General features: G+C 53.5%; 1 protein-coding gene across 2 annotated transcripts in view; it reads left to right on the top strand.

Moving 5' to 3' along the window:
• Positions 1-13,681, top strand: part of ARHGAP26 (Rho GTPase activating protein 26) — a 130,131-nt gene that overhangs the window by 77,381 nt on the left and 39,069 nt on the right. For both annotated transcript variants that reach the window (XM_065643968.1, XM_065643969.1), the window contains exon 18: positions 11,196-11,355. In XM_065643968.1, the coding sequence (XP_065500040.1) occupies positions 11,196-11,355 (160 nt within the window). The remainder of the gene's footprint in view (positions 1-11,195; positions 11,356-13,681) is intronic.

The raw sequence follows: 13,681 nt of genomic DNA, 5'->3' as shown, positions 1-13,681 counted from the left end.
CTCGTCTGTCCCAGGTCTGGCTCCTGCCAGATATTTTTTCCCCCTCTTTCTTTTTTTCCCTTTTCCTCCTCCTGTTTTGTTTCTGTGCTTTGTGTCTTGGTTTGGAGCATCGAGTCCTGGGAGCTGGTGAGCGGCGGTGGCTCCGGGTCCATGGCGTGCTGGTGAGCGTGGAGCTGTGTGTCTGTGTGTGCGCATTGCCTACACGTACCCGAGACGGGCAGGGGAAAGGTGTGAACCAGCATGCAAAGTAGGGGAGAAGGAAAGTTTAGGCTGACCAAGCTAAAAACAAAAACATCCTTGGTTTTGAAAATACAATTCTAAGCAACTATTTTAAATCATTCTGTTCCCAGCTGGAACCAACGTCTTCTGAGTCTCCCTCCTCCGTCCAACCGGGCCCTGTGCAAACTCCAGGGTATTCTTGACGTTGGAGACAGGCAGTGGATGGGAGATTGCTCTGCAGATTAGTGTGAAATCTTAGCATGCCCATCTTGCCTGGCTAATTTAATTAGAGTGTTTAACTGGAACCACCTGTAGCTCTGTGGCAAGACAAAGGCTGCAGAGGTTCGCAGTCCCCTGGCAGAGCCTCGGGCTGGGCTCCCCGGCATCCTGGTGTTAATGAAATCTGCATGTGTTTGCCGTAATGTCTCCCTTGTTTTCTTAGTTTTTGCATTAGGCTCCTGAAGATGATTTTACCTTTAACATAGTTTGTTAGGGGGGTGGTTTTTTCAACCAGGGAGCTTTGCAGGGAGGAAGGAGCCTGCCCCATGCCTCCTCCCCGCAGGAATCCCCCGCGGGTTCAGATCCTGCAAAGGCAGCACTGGAACGTGGTCAGTGGGTGCTCAGACCTCCCTGGCTGTTGCAGGCGTTCTTTTGGATGGTCTTGATCTGTTTGCAAATGGCCTGCATCCATTTTGCTTCTGCTACCACCAAATAATCCACTGGATTATTGACAATGTACCAGTAGCTCAGCTCCTTCCTCCTTCTCGAGTTGGGAGCGTGTTACAGCAGCAGCACAGCCAGCGCGGTCCTGAGCTGCGTTTGCAATTAGCAGCTGCGGTAACAATGACGCTGGGAATGCATTCGTTTGTTTTCCCAGTGTCTTCTCTGCTCATGATTTGCAGTGAGGGGGATCCTTCCTCACCCTGAAGCCCGTGCTGGCGCAGCAGCTCGGGTGCGATGCAGCGGGTCCTTATGGACCAGTCGTGCTGCAGAGGTGCCCAAGCCCCATGGGGCAGCAGCACCGCCTGGGGTGTGCTTTGTTTGAGAGGCTGGTGACGCTCTAGAGCTGAGACTGCTGGTGGGGACACGGTGTTGATGGGGGGTGTGCGGCTCCCCGGGAACACCAGCCCCACCGTGCAAAGCGTGAGGCTGGGTGTGTGTCCTCCCCCTCGCCAGCTCCGGCTCCTTCTCACTCTTCTGGTTTTGTTTTTAATACGAGATTCTGCAGAATTTAAAAAAAAAAAAAAAAAAAGACACAAAAAAAAAGCTGTAGGTGTTTGCTGTTTTCTTGGGGCTTGGCTTCCTGTAATGTGTAAATTAGCAAAAGGTTTTGTTCTGCTTCTGCAAATGAACTTTTAACCTCCTTAGCTGGGATTGTTGATAGATGGGCAGTTTGCATTTTCTGGGAGCTTTTTCTTCTATCCTTCTCCAAAAGGTCCTTATATTTTCTGAAGATCGCCCAGTTTCTAGCTGGAGAGGAACACACTTCAGAGCCTGCAGCATCTCCCTTGTCAGGTTCTTCCCAACTCTTGTATCTTCATCGTGTGTAAGAGTCATTTCTCTAGCTATGGTAACAGGTGTCTTAAATTAAACTAAAGCTTACATTACCGATGCTGGTGAGACAGATCTTTTAGTGGCAGGGAGTGTGGCACACGCTGGGTTTCTGTGGAGCTTCGGTGGTTGAACATCTCTGCCGAGTCCCCGCCGGGCGGCCGGGACCTCCGGGACAAGCACCAGACCTGTTGCATTCCCCAAGTGTGAATTCTTGTGGGCTCGCGTTGGAACTTTGTGTTGTTGATAGCGCATAATTATCTGGATTCATTTTAATTGTTTATCACGGTGAAACTGAAACTATGTACAGAAACACATTGAATCTAGAGTGAGCAAAAGATTTCCAATAAATAGCTGGCGTCTCCTCCATCCCCACAGACAGAGTGGGACTTGGACATTTTAATGAGAGCTTCTCTAGGCTGCCCTTTATGCTGAACAGACCCAATACTAAACCAAATTCAATTATATAGATTTTAGTCAAATCTTTTTTCAACAGCGGAAAAGAGAATAAAAGTGACCAGCGCCAAGATGTCTTTGAGCTGCGGTTTTCCCTGCGGTGCTGGCAGTGATCCCCGGCCCGAGCTGGACCCGTCTCCTCTGTCCATCTTCAAGTGACTAAACTGCCCATCTAGTGGAGATCTGGACTTTTTGTAACTACGTCAAGCTTAGAAGGATATGTTTTTAAAAACATCTTCTGCTGTTGTGTGTGAAAGGCTCACGGGAGGTGTACGGGGCAGAGGCTCTTAACCCACCGCTGGGCTGGGCGGCTCTGCGAGCCGCTGGCGGAGAAAATCTAATGCACAAGGCAATCCCAGCTTCCCCGTGGAAAAACCCTGGTGATGATGTGTGGGGGGCACCGGGGTCTGGAAATGCTTTTCTGGGCTCCTGCTCCCCTGTTCTAACCCCACGAGGGAGGTGGCAGGAGGGTCTGGCTGTGGGGTTGGGGATTAGCAGGCTGTTGTTTTATTAAATGAAATACTTACTGTACTCTTCTAATGTAGTTCTGCCCACTGTGTTAAAAGGCAGGAAGGGCATCGGGTGAGCGGGTTTGCCCGCGTGTGTGACAGGATGCACAAAATCTGGGGGACTGTTCTTCTGATTGTTGGGCAAACCCTTGTTCCACTGGCCAAGATGGGACGAGCATTTACCTGCTGTTGTTAACCATGACTTTAATTTATTCTACAAAGCTGGTTATTTCTTGATTCTCTTTCTTTCCATTTAAGCAAACTTTTTAGGAATTTGGTGTCTTGGAGGGAGGGGCACTAATCTTGCATTCGTGAAGTGAATGTGCTCCAAAATACCTCTGAAGTGAAAGAAAAAAAAGGCAAAAAATCTGCTTTGTTACTCTTCCCTTTGGCTGATCTGTTTGCATGAATATACAGGTGTACACGAGAGTGATCTCTGCCCGTTCTCCGCGGTCAGGCTCTGGCCATGAGCTCTTTCCCGTGCTCCCCGTCGGGCTGCAGCGCGGTGGGAGCTGCACCTGCTGAGCCCGGTGCTGGTTCCTGCTCTTTTGTCAGGTAGGCTTCGGCAGGTCGCTTTCCATCGCGGCAGATCTTTCAAAGGGTGTTGCCCCGCTGGCAATGCAGGTTTTCTTATTGCAGTGTGAAAGCTTCGGTGATTTCTGTTTTCAGTGGCAAACCCGCCTGTGCAGCGTGGGCTTTGCTGGGGGCAGCGGGGCTGGCAGCGCTCGTGCGTGGGACGGCTCTTTGGGTAAAATAATAATTATTATCATGAAGAGGGGTTTGGTCCCTGGAGGGTGCAGATCCGCGGTGGTGCCAGGTGCCGCAGAAGGGTGACAGTCTCGGCACCACCATGGTGGGGTGGCAGCGGCACAGGGGACAGTGTTTGCAGCCGGGGCAGCCGCCGTTCCGGCTCTGTCCCTGGGGACGTTTGAGGGTGAAACCCCCTTTGGCTGGCTGTGTTCTGCAGTGACATTCTAACATCAAGTCTTGGCCGTGCCCGCGGCTTTCAGCAGGGCGTCAGTGGGAACCGCGGCGCTGCCGGCGCCGTGCCGGGGCGCGGGGAGCGTGCGGCCTCGGGCTGGGGCTTGGCGAGCAGGTTCGGGATCCCCCGAGATCTCACATCAAGCTCAGCTTGCCCAAAGCCAGAGATGATGGCTTGGAAACCGAGGTGACTTGGTCTGAAAAACCTGAATCAGAGGAGTGTTGTAGCCCCGTATGTGTTTTCCTTGCAAGTCGCAGCACGTGTGGTATTCACACTGATTAGACTCTCAGATACTGAACTCCATGTTTGGCCTCTGCATCTGTTCACTGCGATATGAGCACTTTTTTTTTTTTCCTGGGAGTGAACCCAAGCATCCAGCTGTGGCCAGATTCACCCGAGAGAAAAAGAGAGTCTTGTTGGAGCAAGTCGAACCGCCCAGAAACAGAGCAGGCGCACGTTTCGTCCCAGCTGAGCTGGGAAACCCGAGAGCAATACGGCTGCTTGCCGAAAACCCCTTTAATTCTAGACATTGCATCTGCAGGTTTTGTCAACTGCTTTCTGAATGTTTCTCCTTGTCTTTGCTGGGAGTTCTTTGTATTTCCCTGGTGATCTGCCCTCCTTTTGGATCCACTGGCCTCCATCTGCATTCGTCAGCGCTTGGCTCTCCTCGCTGCATGGTGCTGTGGGTCTCTGCAGAAGGCTTGTTGTGCAGCCAGTGGTGCTGTGCCCACGCTCCCGTCCCCGTCCTGCGTGCCGAGAACATGCAGTGACCGCACGGCAGCTGAGCGAGCCCAGGCACTCGTCCTCCCCCGGCTCCAGCCTCCTCTGGCCCTCGCAGAGCTCCCCGCATCCAAGAGCAGCCCGAAGAGCACAGGCACATCCAGAGCCTCAGTAAACACAGCAGGATAAGCGGCGGTTGCGCGGTTTGTAAGTGGATCGTTCCTGCGTGTGCCCCGGCTGGGCGGTGCAGCGGGGCTGGTCGTGCTCCCCGTGCTCGCTCGCACGGCCGCCTGCCCGCGGCCGCTGCCCGGCCATCTCCAGCACCTCCTCTTGCGCACGTGTGCCCTGTGAGAGCCGTTATCTGAATGCACGATTGGCAGGCGTAGCTGCCTGGGACACCAGCAGTTAGTGCCGCAGGTGGAATTTCTTTTTAACATGGCACAGCCTTTTTGGTTTTCTTGCTGTGGGCAATGGGTGGCATTTGTGTTTACAAGGGCACTTGATGAAGGATTTCGATTTCCAGTCTCCTCTGTTTCTGATATTGTAGGAGGGGAGCTTTGATTTTTTTTAAAAAAATCTGCTTTTAGTACCTTGAAATATTTCCATCATTATTGTTATTAGCCTTATTGTAAAACTTGAGCTGGTTTTTTCCTGGCCCGAGTTTGCTTTTGACAGAACTCAGTATTGGGTTCTCTGGTTTGGGTGCGGGAGTGACACGGGTGCCATTGAGCCGTCGCAGCGCGGGGAGGTGACTGTGCACGGACGGGCTCCTGTGCCCTGCGAGGTTGCGATGTCCTGGGGGCGGCCCAGGCCGCCTCAACAGCTGCAGCCCAATTAAACTCAGTGATGTGCAGGGATGACTCGAATGCACCCAGGAACATTTCCCAGAACTCGTTAGATTTTATCCCACAAACACCACCAATTGTGTGCGCTAGCAGCTGTCTGCTCTCTGTCCGGCAGCGCGCGATCCAAATTAAATGGGTGGAAATGCAGGAGCTGGTGGGGCAGAGACACTGACTGCAGGGTTTGGCTTCGATGAAACCACCTCTTGGATCCCCGGCAGCCTTGCTGAGCCTCTGCCTGAGCAGGGAGCTGCCGTTCTCCCCCAGACAAGATTTTCTCTGCGAGGACGCGGTGGGAAGGCAGCTGCTGCTCGGCCGGGTCCTGCGGCGCGGGTTTGTCCAGCGGTTCCACAAACCCACACATCACCGCCGAGGGGACGGTGGATCCAAGGTGCTGCTGTCGTCCAGCGTGCTGTCGGCATTCGCTGTGCTTTTTGTCCTTCGTCCATGTCTGGAGTCAAATGTAAGTGTTTATTTGGCACGAACTGCCCAGAGCAGCTTAAATGATTTTGAAGGTCGCTAGCCCTCTGCATGACTGGCTTTTCATGTGAAATAGAGGCTCTAATGATGCTGCCAGACATGAAAGGTATTTTTACCTGTAGCAATAGGAATTAGCTGTGTTATTTTCCATCCTATAGGGTCTTGTTAGGCCAGCCTTAACAAGCACTTAGTTTTCAAAGATTTGTCCCAGGCATGGAAATAGAAACACTCCAGACTTTGGCTGTGTTCCCGCTCAGATGCCTGTTTTCTCAGAGGTTTTTCTCTGAGTCAGGGAAGATATGTGAACCAGTAACAGCACTCTTTGGCTGAGGCTTCTGTATGGAGGTGTTTAAAAGACACGCAGATGGGGTTCCTAGGGACGTGGTTTAGTGATGGACTTGGTGGCATTGGTTTAACGGCTGGACTCAATGATCTTAAAGGGCTTTTTCAACTGGAACGATTCTATGATTCTTTGTTCATTTTACACATAAAATACAACCAGAAGTGATTCCAGGCACAGAAAACAAGCGTTCTGTGGGGAGCTGAGCCCTGGAGATGCTGCCCGGGGAGGTGGCCGGTGCCCGGCGTGGCCAGGTGTTCACCCAGGGAGCAGCACAGACCAGCGCCCACCGCTGCCAGATAATCCCCCTGGTGCCAGTTCACAGCCCAGACGTCTCGATTTTTGTCGCCCTCGGCTCTGTCCGTGGCGTGAAGCTGCAGTGGCTGCGGCTGCTGCTCGGCCCCCGGCGCTGGGCTGGTGCTGGGTCCCGGCCGTGTTACTGGGAGGACTGGGCAGCTCCCACGTGCTGCACCCGAACATTCTCCGCTGCTCCTGCAATACAGGTTTCTTTGCAGGTTGCTGGAGAAGTAAATGAGTTCTTTAATTGGATTTCCATGAAAATAGATATGAGCTGTTGACCAGGCTGAAGAAACTTAAATCATTAATGTCCGTCCAATCCGAAGCCCAGCACAGCACATCGCAGCCCCCGGCTCCGCTGCATTTCTCCTCTGTGACTCGATGCCGATTGCAAGCCAGCACAACAAAGAAATATTTACTGTTCCTGTATGCTTTCTCTGCACTGAAGCTTGACTACCAAGTACTCTGTATTAAATTATGTTTGGTCGTGCCAGTGATTATACAGTATCCAAGCAACCCAGGCATAATCTAATTTAACACATGACACAGATTTACTCCACTCCTATTCTCCTTTGTTTTTCTGGAAGTCAATGTAAAGCGAGCGGGTGTGCAGGGACATCCCAGGAAACACGACCTGTCCCTTCCCTGCTGGGACAGCTCTGCGGGAGCGCCCGGCCCGGGGTGTCCCCTCGGGGTGGCAGAGCTGGGTCTCCAGCTGCTTTGGCTGGGTGCTTGCAGGAGCCGGCACATCTCCTGGGTTTGCACCGGTGGGTCAGGTCTTCACGGAACCAAGTCCCTCCGCAGGGTGGCTGGTGGCACATTGCTGGGGCAGCTGGTCCCTGGGCCGAGGGGCTCTGTGGTGTGTCCCGCACTGCCGGGCTGATCCCAGAGACACGAGGGAACCATCGTGTGCTGCAAGGAGGAGGAGGGACAGCCCAGAGTCCAAAAGTCGGCGATGGCACAGCACGTTGCAAGCAGCGAGCGGGAGCAGGATGTTGCCGCGCACGTTTCTCCTTCAGTTGTTGATTCCCAGCTCCTGCTTGTGCTGGAAGTGGCTTCTGCAAAGCGTGGGAGGAGAGACAACTGAAAAAGGACCCATCTAGATTAATATTAGCACAATTGCTTTCAGAATGTACCGGGGACCAGAAAGAAACAGTAGGTTAAAAGGAAAATGCAGCAAATACTTGGAAACCTTCTAAAGGGCAGCTCAGGAATGGCACTAACAGTGCCTGCCAAAAAGCACCAATATGAAGCACCCTTTGGGAGGAGAACACATCATCCTTAGAAACTGCAGCATTATTTTCTAGTACAAAGGAAGATGAAGAGGTATAATTTATAGTAAATTATCATGTGGATAATGGATGTGGAATGTGAAGGATGTGAAAGGTGAATCATGTTTTGTAGCATAGCTTTGGTAACTGAGCATTTTGAAGCTGCTGCTGGAAAAGTACCCGTGGTATGGACCAGAACGTCAGGGGCCACCAGACCTGCATGGTCACCAAATCCCCTCCCCACTGCACAGATTGAAAGCAAACCCAGAGGAGTTGGGTTCTGGGTGCGGGGGATTCCTCGGCAAGGGGCAGAGCCGGGGCTGCGGGACCGTGTCCTGGCGGGGAACCCATTAATAGTTCAGTCTGAAATAATTAACAGGACTGTGCCCAGCTGCTTAGCTGTAATGAGTCAGTGACAATGCAATTTATTAGAGTGATGTATTACATGGTAACGGTAATGAGAAATGGAGGGACCTAATTTTGTGAGACTTAGATCAATTCAGTTGTTTTTTTTAATAAATGAACATTGTTTTACTAACCACAGAAGATGATTAAAATTATTATTTTATTAGTACTTTTGAAAAATATTTGAATTACAGCTGCATTTTTCAAAATCCAAATACGAGCATGTGAACATGTGTCTGAAATAGAGATGCTGTTGCAATGTAAAAATGTCATTGGCATTTGTAAATGTCTTGATAAGGAGCTGGTTTGCAGTGGGGGAAAAGTTTTGAATCCCTGTGTAAGTAGGAGGTTTTATCCTGTAAGTAAGAAAGTTTTTTCCTGAGTAAGAATTTGTTTCCTACTGGACTTCTTCTGCCCTTCTCTCTGCTCTGCGAGGCTGTGATCTCCCAAAGACAGTTTGGTTCTACCCTGCCAGCTCTGCTGGTTGGGCAGGCTGGTGGCAGCAGCTGTGCCAGGCACTGCACCATCAAATCATGGAGCCGTCAAACTGTCAAATGATGGAGCCGTCAAGTGATGGAGCCGTCAAACTGTCAAATGATGGAGCTGTCAAGCCGTCAAGTGATGGAGCCGTCAAGTGATGGAGCCGTCAAGCCGTCAAGTGATGGAGCCGTCGAGCCATGGCACCATGGCCTTGCTGCCGGCGCAGGGCTCCCCCCTCCTCTGGTTATCGCTCCTGTAACCAGAGCCTTTCCTGGGGCAGCCTGTCTCATTTCTCGGACACTCGTGATAAAATATTCAGAGATTCCTGCCAGTGGGGCAGTTATGGGTAAGAGGGAGGTCCTGTGGAGCTCCCGAGGGACTTTGGCCAGGACCTCTGCACCTTTGAATTGTGACCCGGGACTCGGTGGAGCTGACAGCTCTGTGTGACAGCTCCAGGGACACAGACCAGAGGGGACACTTCTTGTGTGGATGGAGGACAGGGCTGAAGCTGCTGTTGTGGGGGAGCCAAACCAGTCCCGCGGTGATGAGGTCCTCTTCTGTCTGAGGAGCTGTACATAGGGATGAGGAATGAAGAGTTCTTTGCTGGATCAAGTGAGATTTGGATAAAAAAGGATGGAAAGGATCTTTTCTTGTAAGCCAGCCTTAGCTTACACTGCTGAAATAAGCTAAGCATGCATGCGAATGAGCTCTGTGGTGTCTTGGCCATGAGACAGTAACAAAAGCTCATGGTAATAACTTTTTAGGACAATCCAGCAAGATCTGGGTCTCAACCTCACTTTGTGCTAGGCTAGTGCCTTTGTCCAGAGAAAAAGGGAAAGAAAGAGTAAAGGGAAGAGACACTAAAAAAACCCCTGAAGTTGAAACTGTGTGATTGTGCTGCCTGAAGTCATTGAGTTTCCTGGTTGAAGAGGTCGGGAGAAAACCACAGGAGTCATGGAGACAGGGCTGTAGGGCTGTCACCGCACGTCCTGGTGTCACCCGTGCACGTGGCGTCGCTTACGTGGCATCGTGTGACTCCAGCACGTGCGTCAGCGGAGCCGCGGTCCCGCCGAGCTGGTCTGCGCCTCACCGGGTGTCTGCCCCGGAGCAGCCGGGTCCCCAGCGCTGGCAGCGGGACGTGGCCCGGGGACCACGGCTGCGTGCCGCCTGGCAGCGTGTCCCCGGGGCGCGGCAGCGTGTCCCCGGTGTGCGGCAGCGTGTCCCCAGGGCACGGCAGCGTGTCCCCGGTGCGCGGCAGCGTGTCCCCGGTGCGCGGCAGCGTGTCCCCGGTGTGCGGCAGCGTGTCCCCAGGGCACGGCAGCGTGTCCCCGGTGCGCGGCAGCGTGTCCCCGGTGCGCGGCAGCGTGTCCCTGGTGTGCGGCAGCGTGTCCCCAGGGCACGGCAGCGTGTCCCCAGTGCGCGGCAGCGTGTCCCCGGGGCACGGCAGCGTGTCCCCGGTGTGCGGCAGCGTGTCCCTGGGGCACGGCAGCGTGTCCCCAGGGCACGGCAGCGTGTCCCCGGTGTGCGGCAGCGTGTCCCCGGTGCGCGGCAGCGTGTCCCCGGTGTGCGGCAGCATGTCCCCAGGGCACGGCAGCGTGTCCCCAGTGCGCGGCAGCGTGTCCCCGGGGCACGGCAGCGTGTCCCCGGTGTGCGGCAGCGTGTCCCTGGGGCATGGCAGCGTGTCCCCAGGGCACGGCAGCGTGTCCCCGGTGTGCGGCAGCGTGTCCCCGGTGCGCGGCAGCGTGTCCCCGGTGTGCGGCAGCATGTCCCCAGGGCACGGCAGCGTGTCCCCAGTGCGCGGCAGCGTGTCCCCGGTGCGCGGCAGCGTGTCCCCGGGGCGCGGCAGCGTGTCCCCGGTGCGCGGCAGCGGGGCGCGGGCTGGGCCGGAGCAGAGGACCTGCCCCAGTTGGGCCCCCGATGCTTTGCACCAGTAAAACCAGTAGCCAGACTGGAGCTTCTCCAAAGTCACCCGCTCCCCAAACGCCCAGTCGCACCAGGTCCTCAGCACGGGCTGCGGCGCTTTGCTGAACTGATCTGCTCCCGCCGGGCTGCGGGACTTGGGACATAAAAATAGCTGGAGATGACAGGGAGGAAGGCTCGAGTGTCGGTGGGCGAGCAGGTGTCCGTGTCGGGTTCCTCGGTGGGCTGGGAAGGGCTCGTGTGCCCGCACGTGGCGCCAGGAGAGCCCCGTTTTCGTCCCAGTTCGGTCGGGCTGGACGGGGCTGACCTCTGGTGTGGGCAGAAGCTTAAACGGGTGAGAAGGAGCTGGATTTTGGAACATATTAGGTCACTCATTCAGTTGGAGAGCAGCATGTGTCAGAGGTCCAACAATTTGTTTTCAGAAGGGTTCTGAGCATTAGTGATTCAAGATGTTTTCCTGGGAGTGGTTTGCAATCTGAGACTCGGTGGCCAGCGTAGCGTGGGGGTTTTGTGGGATTAGTCAATTCACTGAGGCTCAAAGGTCTCGCGTAACACAATAGTTAAATTTGTACTTTTCCACATGGCTGAGCCTTCAAGGAGCTCACCAGGAGTGTAAGAAGTGTAAACAGCGTTGTAAGATTTGTGCCAGCTGTGAGACAGTGAGAGGGTTTCCGTGAGTATTAGTCCTGTCACCTACTTTTTTTTCTTTTTTTTTTTTTCCAGAGTTGCAAATAATCACAAGCAGAACCTGATGACTGTTGCTAATCTGGGTGTGGTATTTGGGCCAACGCTACTTCGACCTCAAGAGGAAACAGTTGCTGCCATTATGGACATCAAGTTTCAGAACATCGTGATTGAAATTTTAATAGAAAACCATGAGAAGGTAATGGCTTTTCTTGCTTCTTTCAGTGCCATTAATTTATGAAAACAAATTTGTCTCTTTTTCATGAGCTGCAGCTTCTCCAAAACTGACGGTTCTGGGCTGTAGTTGTGTGACCAGTGCTGCTGGTAACCAGCCTTTTTTATGGTCATCTCAGTGTGACCTGGCATGTCCGTGTCGTTGTTACAGAAATCCCCTTCTTTCCCTTTTGCATCGTTTAATAGGAATTTGTCCTTAGTTTCAGGTGAGATGGGTGCTAAAAGAAACCAGTGCGAGGTGAAGGCCTAGGCTGGTTTCCTGCTTTTCTGACGAAATCCGTGTTTATTCAAATACTGGCTCTATCCACAATGCTGATCTCCTAAATCACGCTGCATTTGTGTTTGTCGGCGGTGGGACATTCTCCTCTGTCCGTGGAGCGGAGGAGCTCGCTGGGGCCGTGGCACTGGCTGTCCCTCCCGACCAGCTAAAAAAATGACATTTTCTTCTAAATTCAAACAGTTCCCTGTTTGCAGTCTTTTGTTCGTTGGGTTTTGGTTGGAAGGAAGTAATTAATTTGTGCATTCAGGCTGCAGATAAAGAAGCAGAGGCAGGGTTGTCACCCCCGGGGCAGGGCGGCATCGCGGCTCTGCCGTGGGCTTTGCCGTGGGCGTCTGGAGCGGGTTTAGAGCAGGTTCAGGACAAGGCTGAGCCCCTGGAGCGGGTTTAGGGCAGGTTCAGGACAAGGCTGAGCCCCTGGAGCGGGTTTAGAGCAGGTTCAGGACAAGGCTGAGCCCCTGGAGCGAGTTTAGGGCAGGTTCAGGACAAGGCTGAGCCCCTGGAGCGGGTTTAGGGCAGGTTCAGGTGCAAGGCTGAGCCCCTGGAGCGGGTTTAGGGCAGGTTCAGGACAAGGCTGAGCCCCTGGAGCGGGTTTAGGGCAGGTTCAGGACACGGGGCTGCTGCTCAGGACACGGGGCTGGGCGCTGGGAGCAGCAGCCCCGGGACACGTCTGTTGGGGCTGCAAAGGCGCAGCAAACGCGCAGCCAGCGGGGACAGAGATGGTGTCTGTTTTGTATATTCTTGGAGAAATTGCTTCCTCGGGCACATAAAGGCCATGGTATGTATTTGGGACGGAGGAGCTGTTTTCTGCTCCTTTGTGTGGAATGTAGTGGTAATGACAGCTTAATGAGGAGCTGCTGTGCAGGGGGATGTGAGCAGCGGTGCTGAACTCGCGGTTGTTGGCGAGGTACAGCAGACGAACCCCCATGGAACCTTGTGTTGGCCTTGGATGGTCACCTCATCTGTCACCTCTGTGCTGGCACAGGGGAGCATTCGCTGCCTGTCCCTGGTGCCGATGGGCTCTTTGGCTGTGCTGTCAGCATCACGAGTAGCTCGGCATCCCTATGAGCGTGGTTTATCTCCCTTCCCTCGCGGGCCTTTATAGAAACACGTCTTTAGACATTGATTTTTTTTCTGCTTGAGCGAAGTCTCTTGCTGTGCCAGCCTTCCATCGGCTGGCACATGTGGAGGAATTGGTGACAGGTTTCTGCGGCGATCACGTCTGGGTGGGCTGCAGGGCTCAGCTCTGCTCCCCAGCCAGTTACAGCTCCTGCCCGGCTGTCCTGGGATTTTGCTGGTTCCCTCTCCTTAGAAGTGATTTATGGCACCAGCAGAAAGGTGAATCTGCAAGTTGGTTATGTGTATTTGTCACCAATTAATTCCATGGGTGGAGGTACCTGCTACCCGCGGTGCTGGGGTGCAGCCAGGGCTGAAGTTCGGGTGCTGAGCTGCTCTCACAGGGCTCACAGGGCTGGGACCGTCTGTGGCTGCTGCTCCGCACGAGGATGCTGCGAGCAAAACGCCTGCGAACCCCCGTCCGTGTATCTCCAGGGCTCTCGGAAAAAGATCCTGGGGAGGCGGGAGATTGGACAAGGTAGCTCCAGGAGAGGAAAATCTCTTAATGCAGCATTAGAGTCAGTTCAGCTCCCGCTTTAGGACTGTTTCGTTTCAGCGTGTTTCTTAATTTGAGCTGATTCGAGCTCATTGAAGGTTCCCCACAGGGGCTGCCGTAGGTGATTAGCAATATCCAAGTTGCCTGCGCTTTGCTGCTGGTGCTTTGTATTGTTTTACGCTGGTGACTCAGACACTGCTTATGATTAAGTACATTCGCAGAGAAAATGTAATTGATTTGAATGGCTCCTGGCAATCAGCAACTGTCTGGTATTGCATTGTATTTCCCCAGGTAAGTGGAATGCCTCCTGTCGAAATTACTATTGTCGTTGTGTAACCAAAATAAAAAAAAGGGCAGGCTTGGTGATAACATCTTTTGGTCTGAATAACCACTGGCAGGTTG

The sequence above is a fragment of the Caloenas nicobarica genome, chromosome 13 (genome assembly GCF_036013445.1).
Source record: "Caloenas nicobarica isolate bCalNic1 chromosome 13, bCalNic1.hap1, whole genome shotgun sequence".
Lineage (NCBI taxonomy): Eukaryota > Metazoa > Chordata > Aves > Columbiformes > Columbidae > Caloenas > Caloenas nicobarica.
Note: the sequence above shows the minus strand (reverse complement) of the source record. Positions and strands in the feature narration are given on the sequence as shown.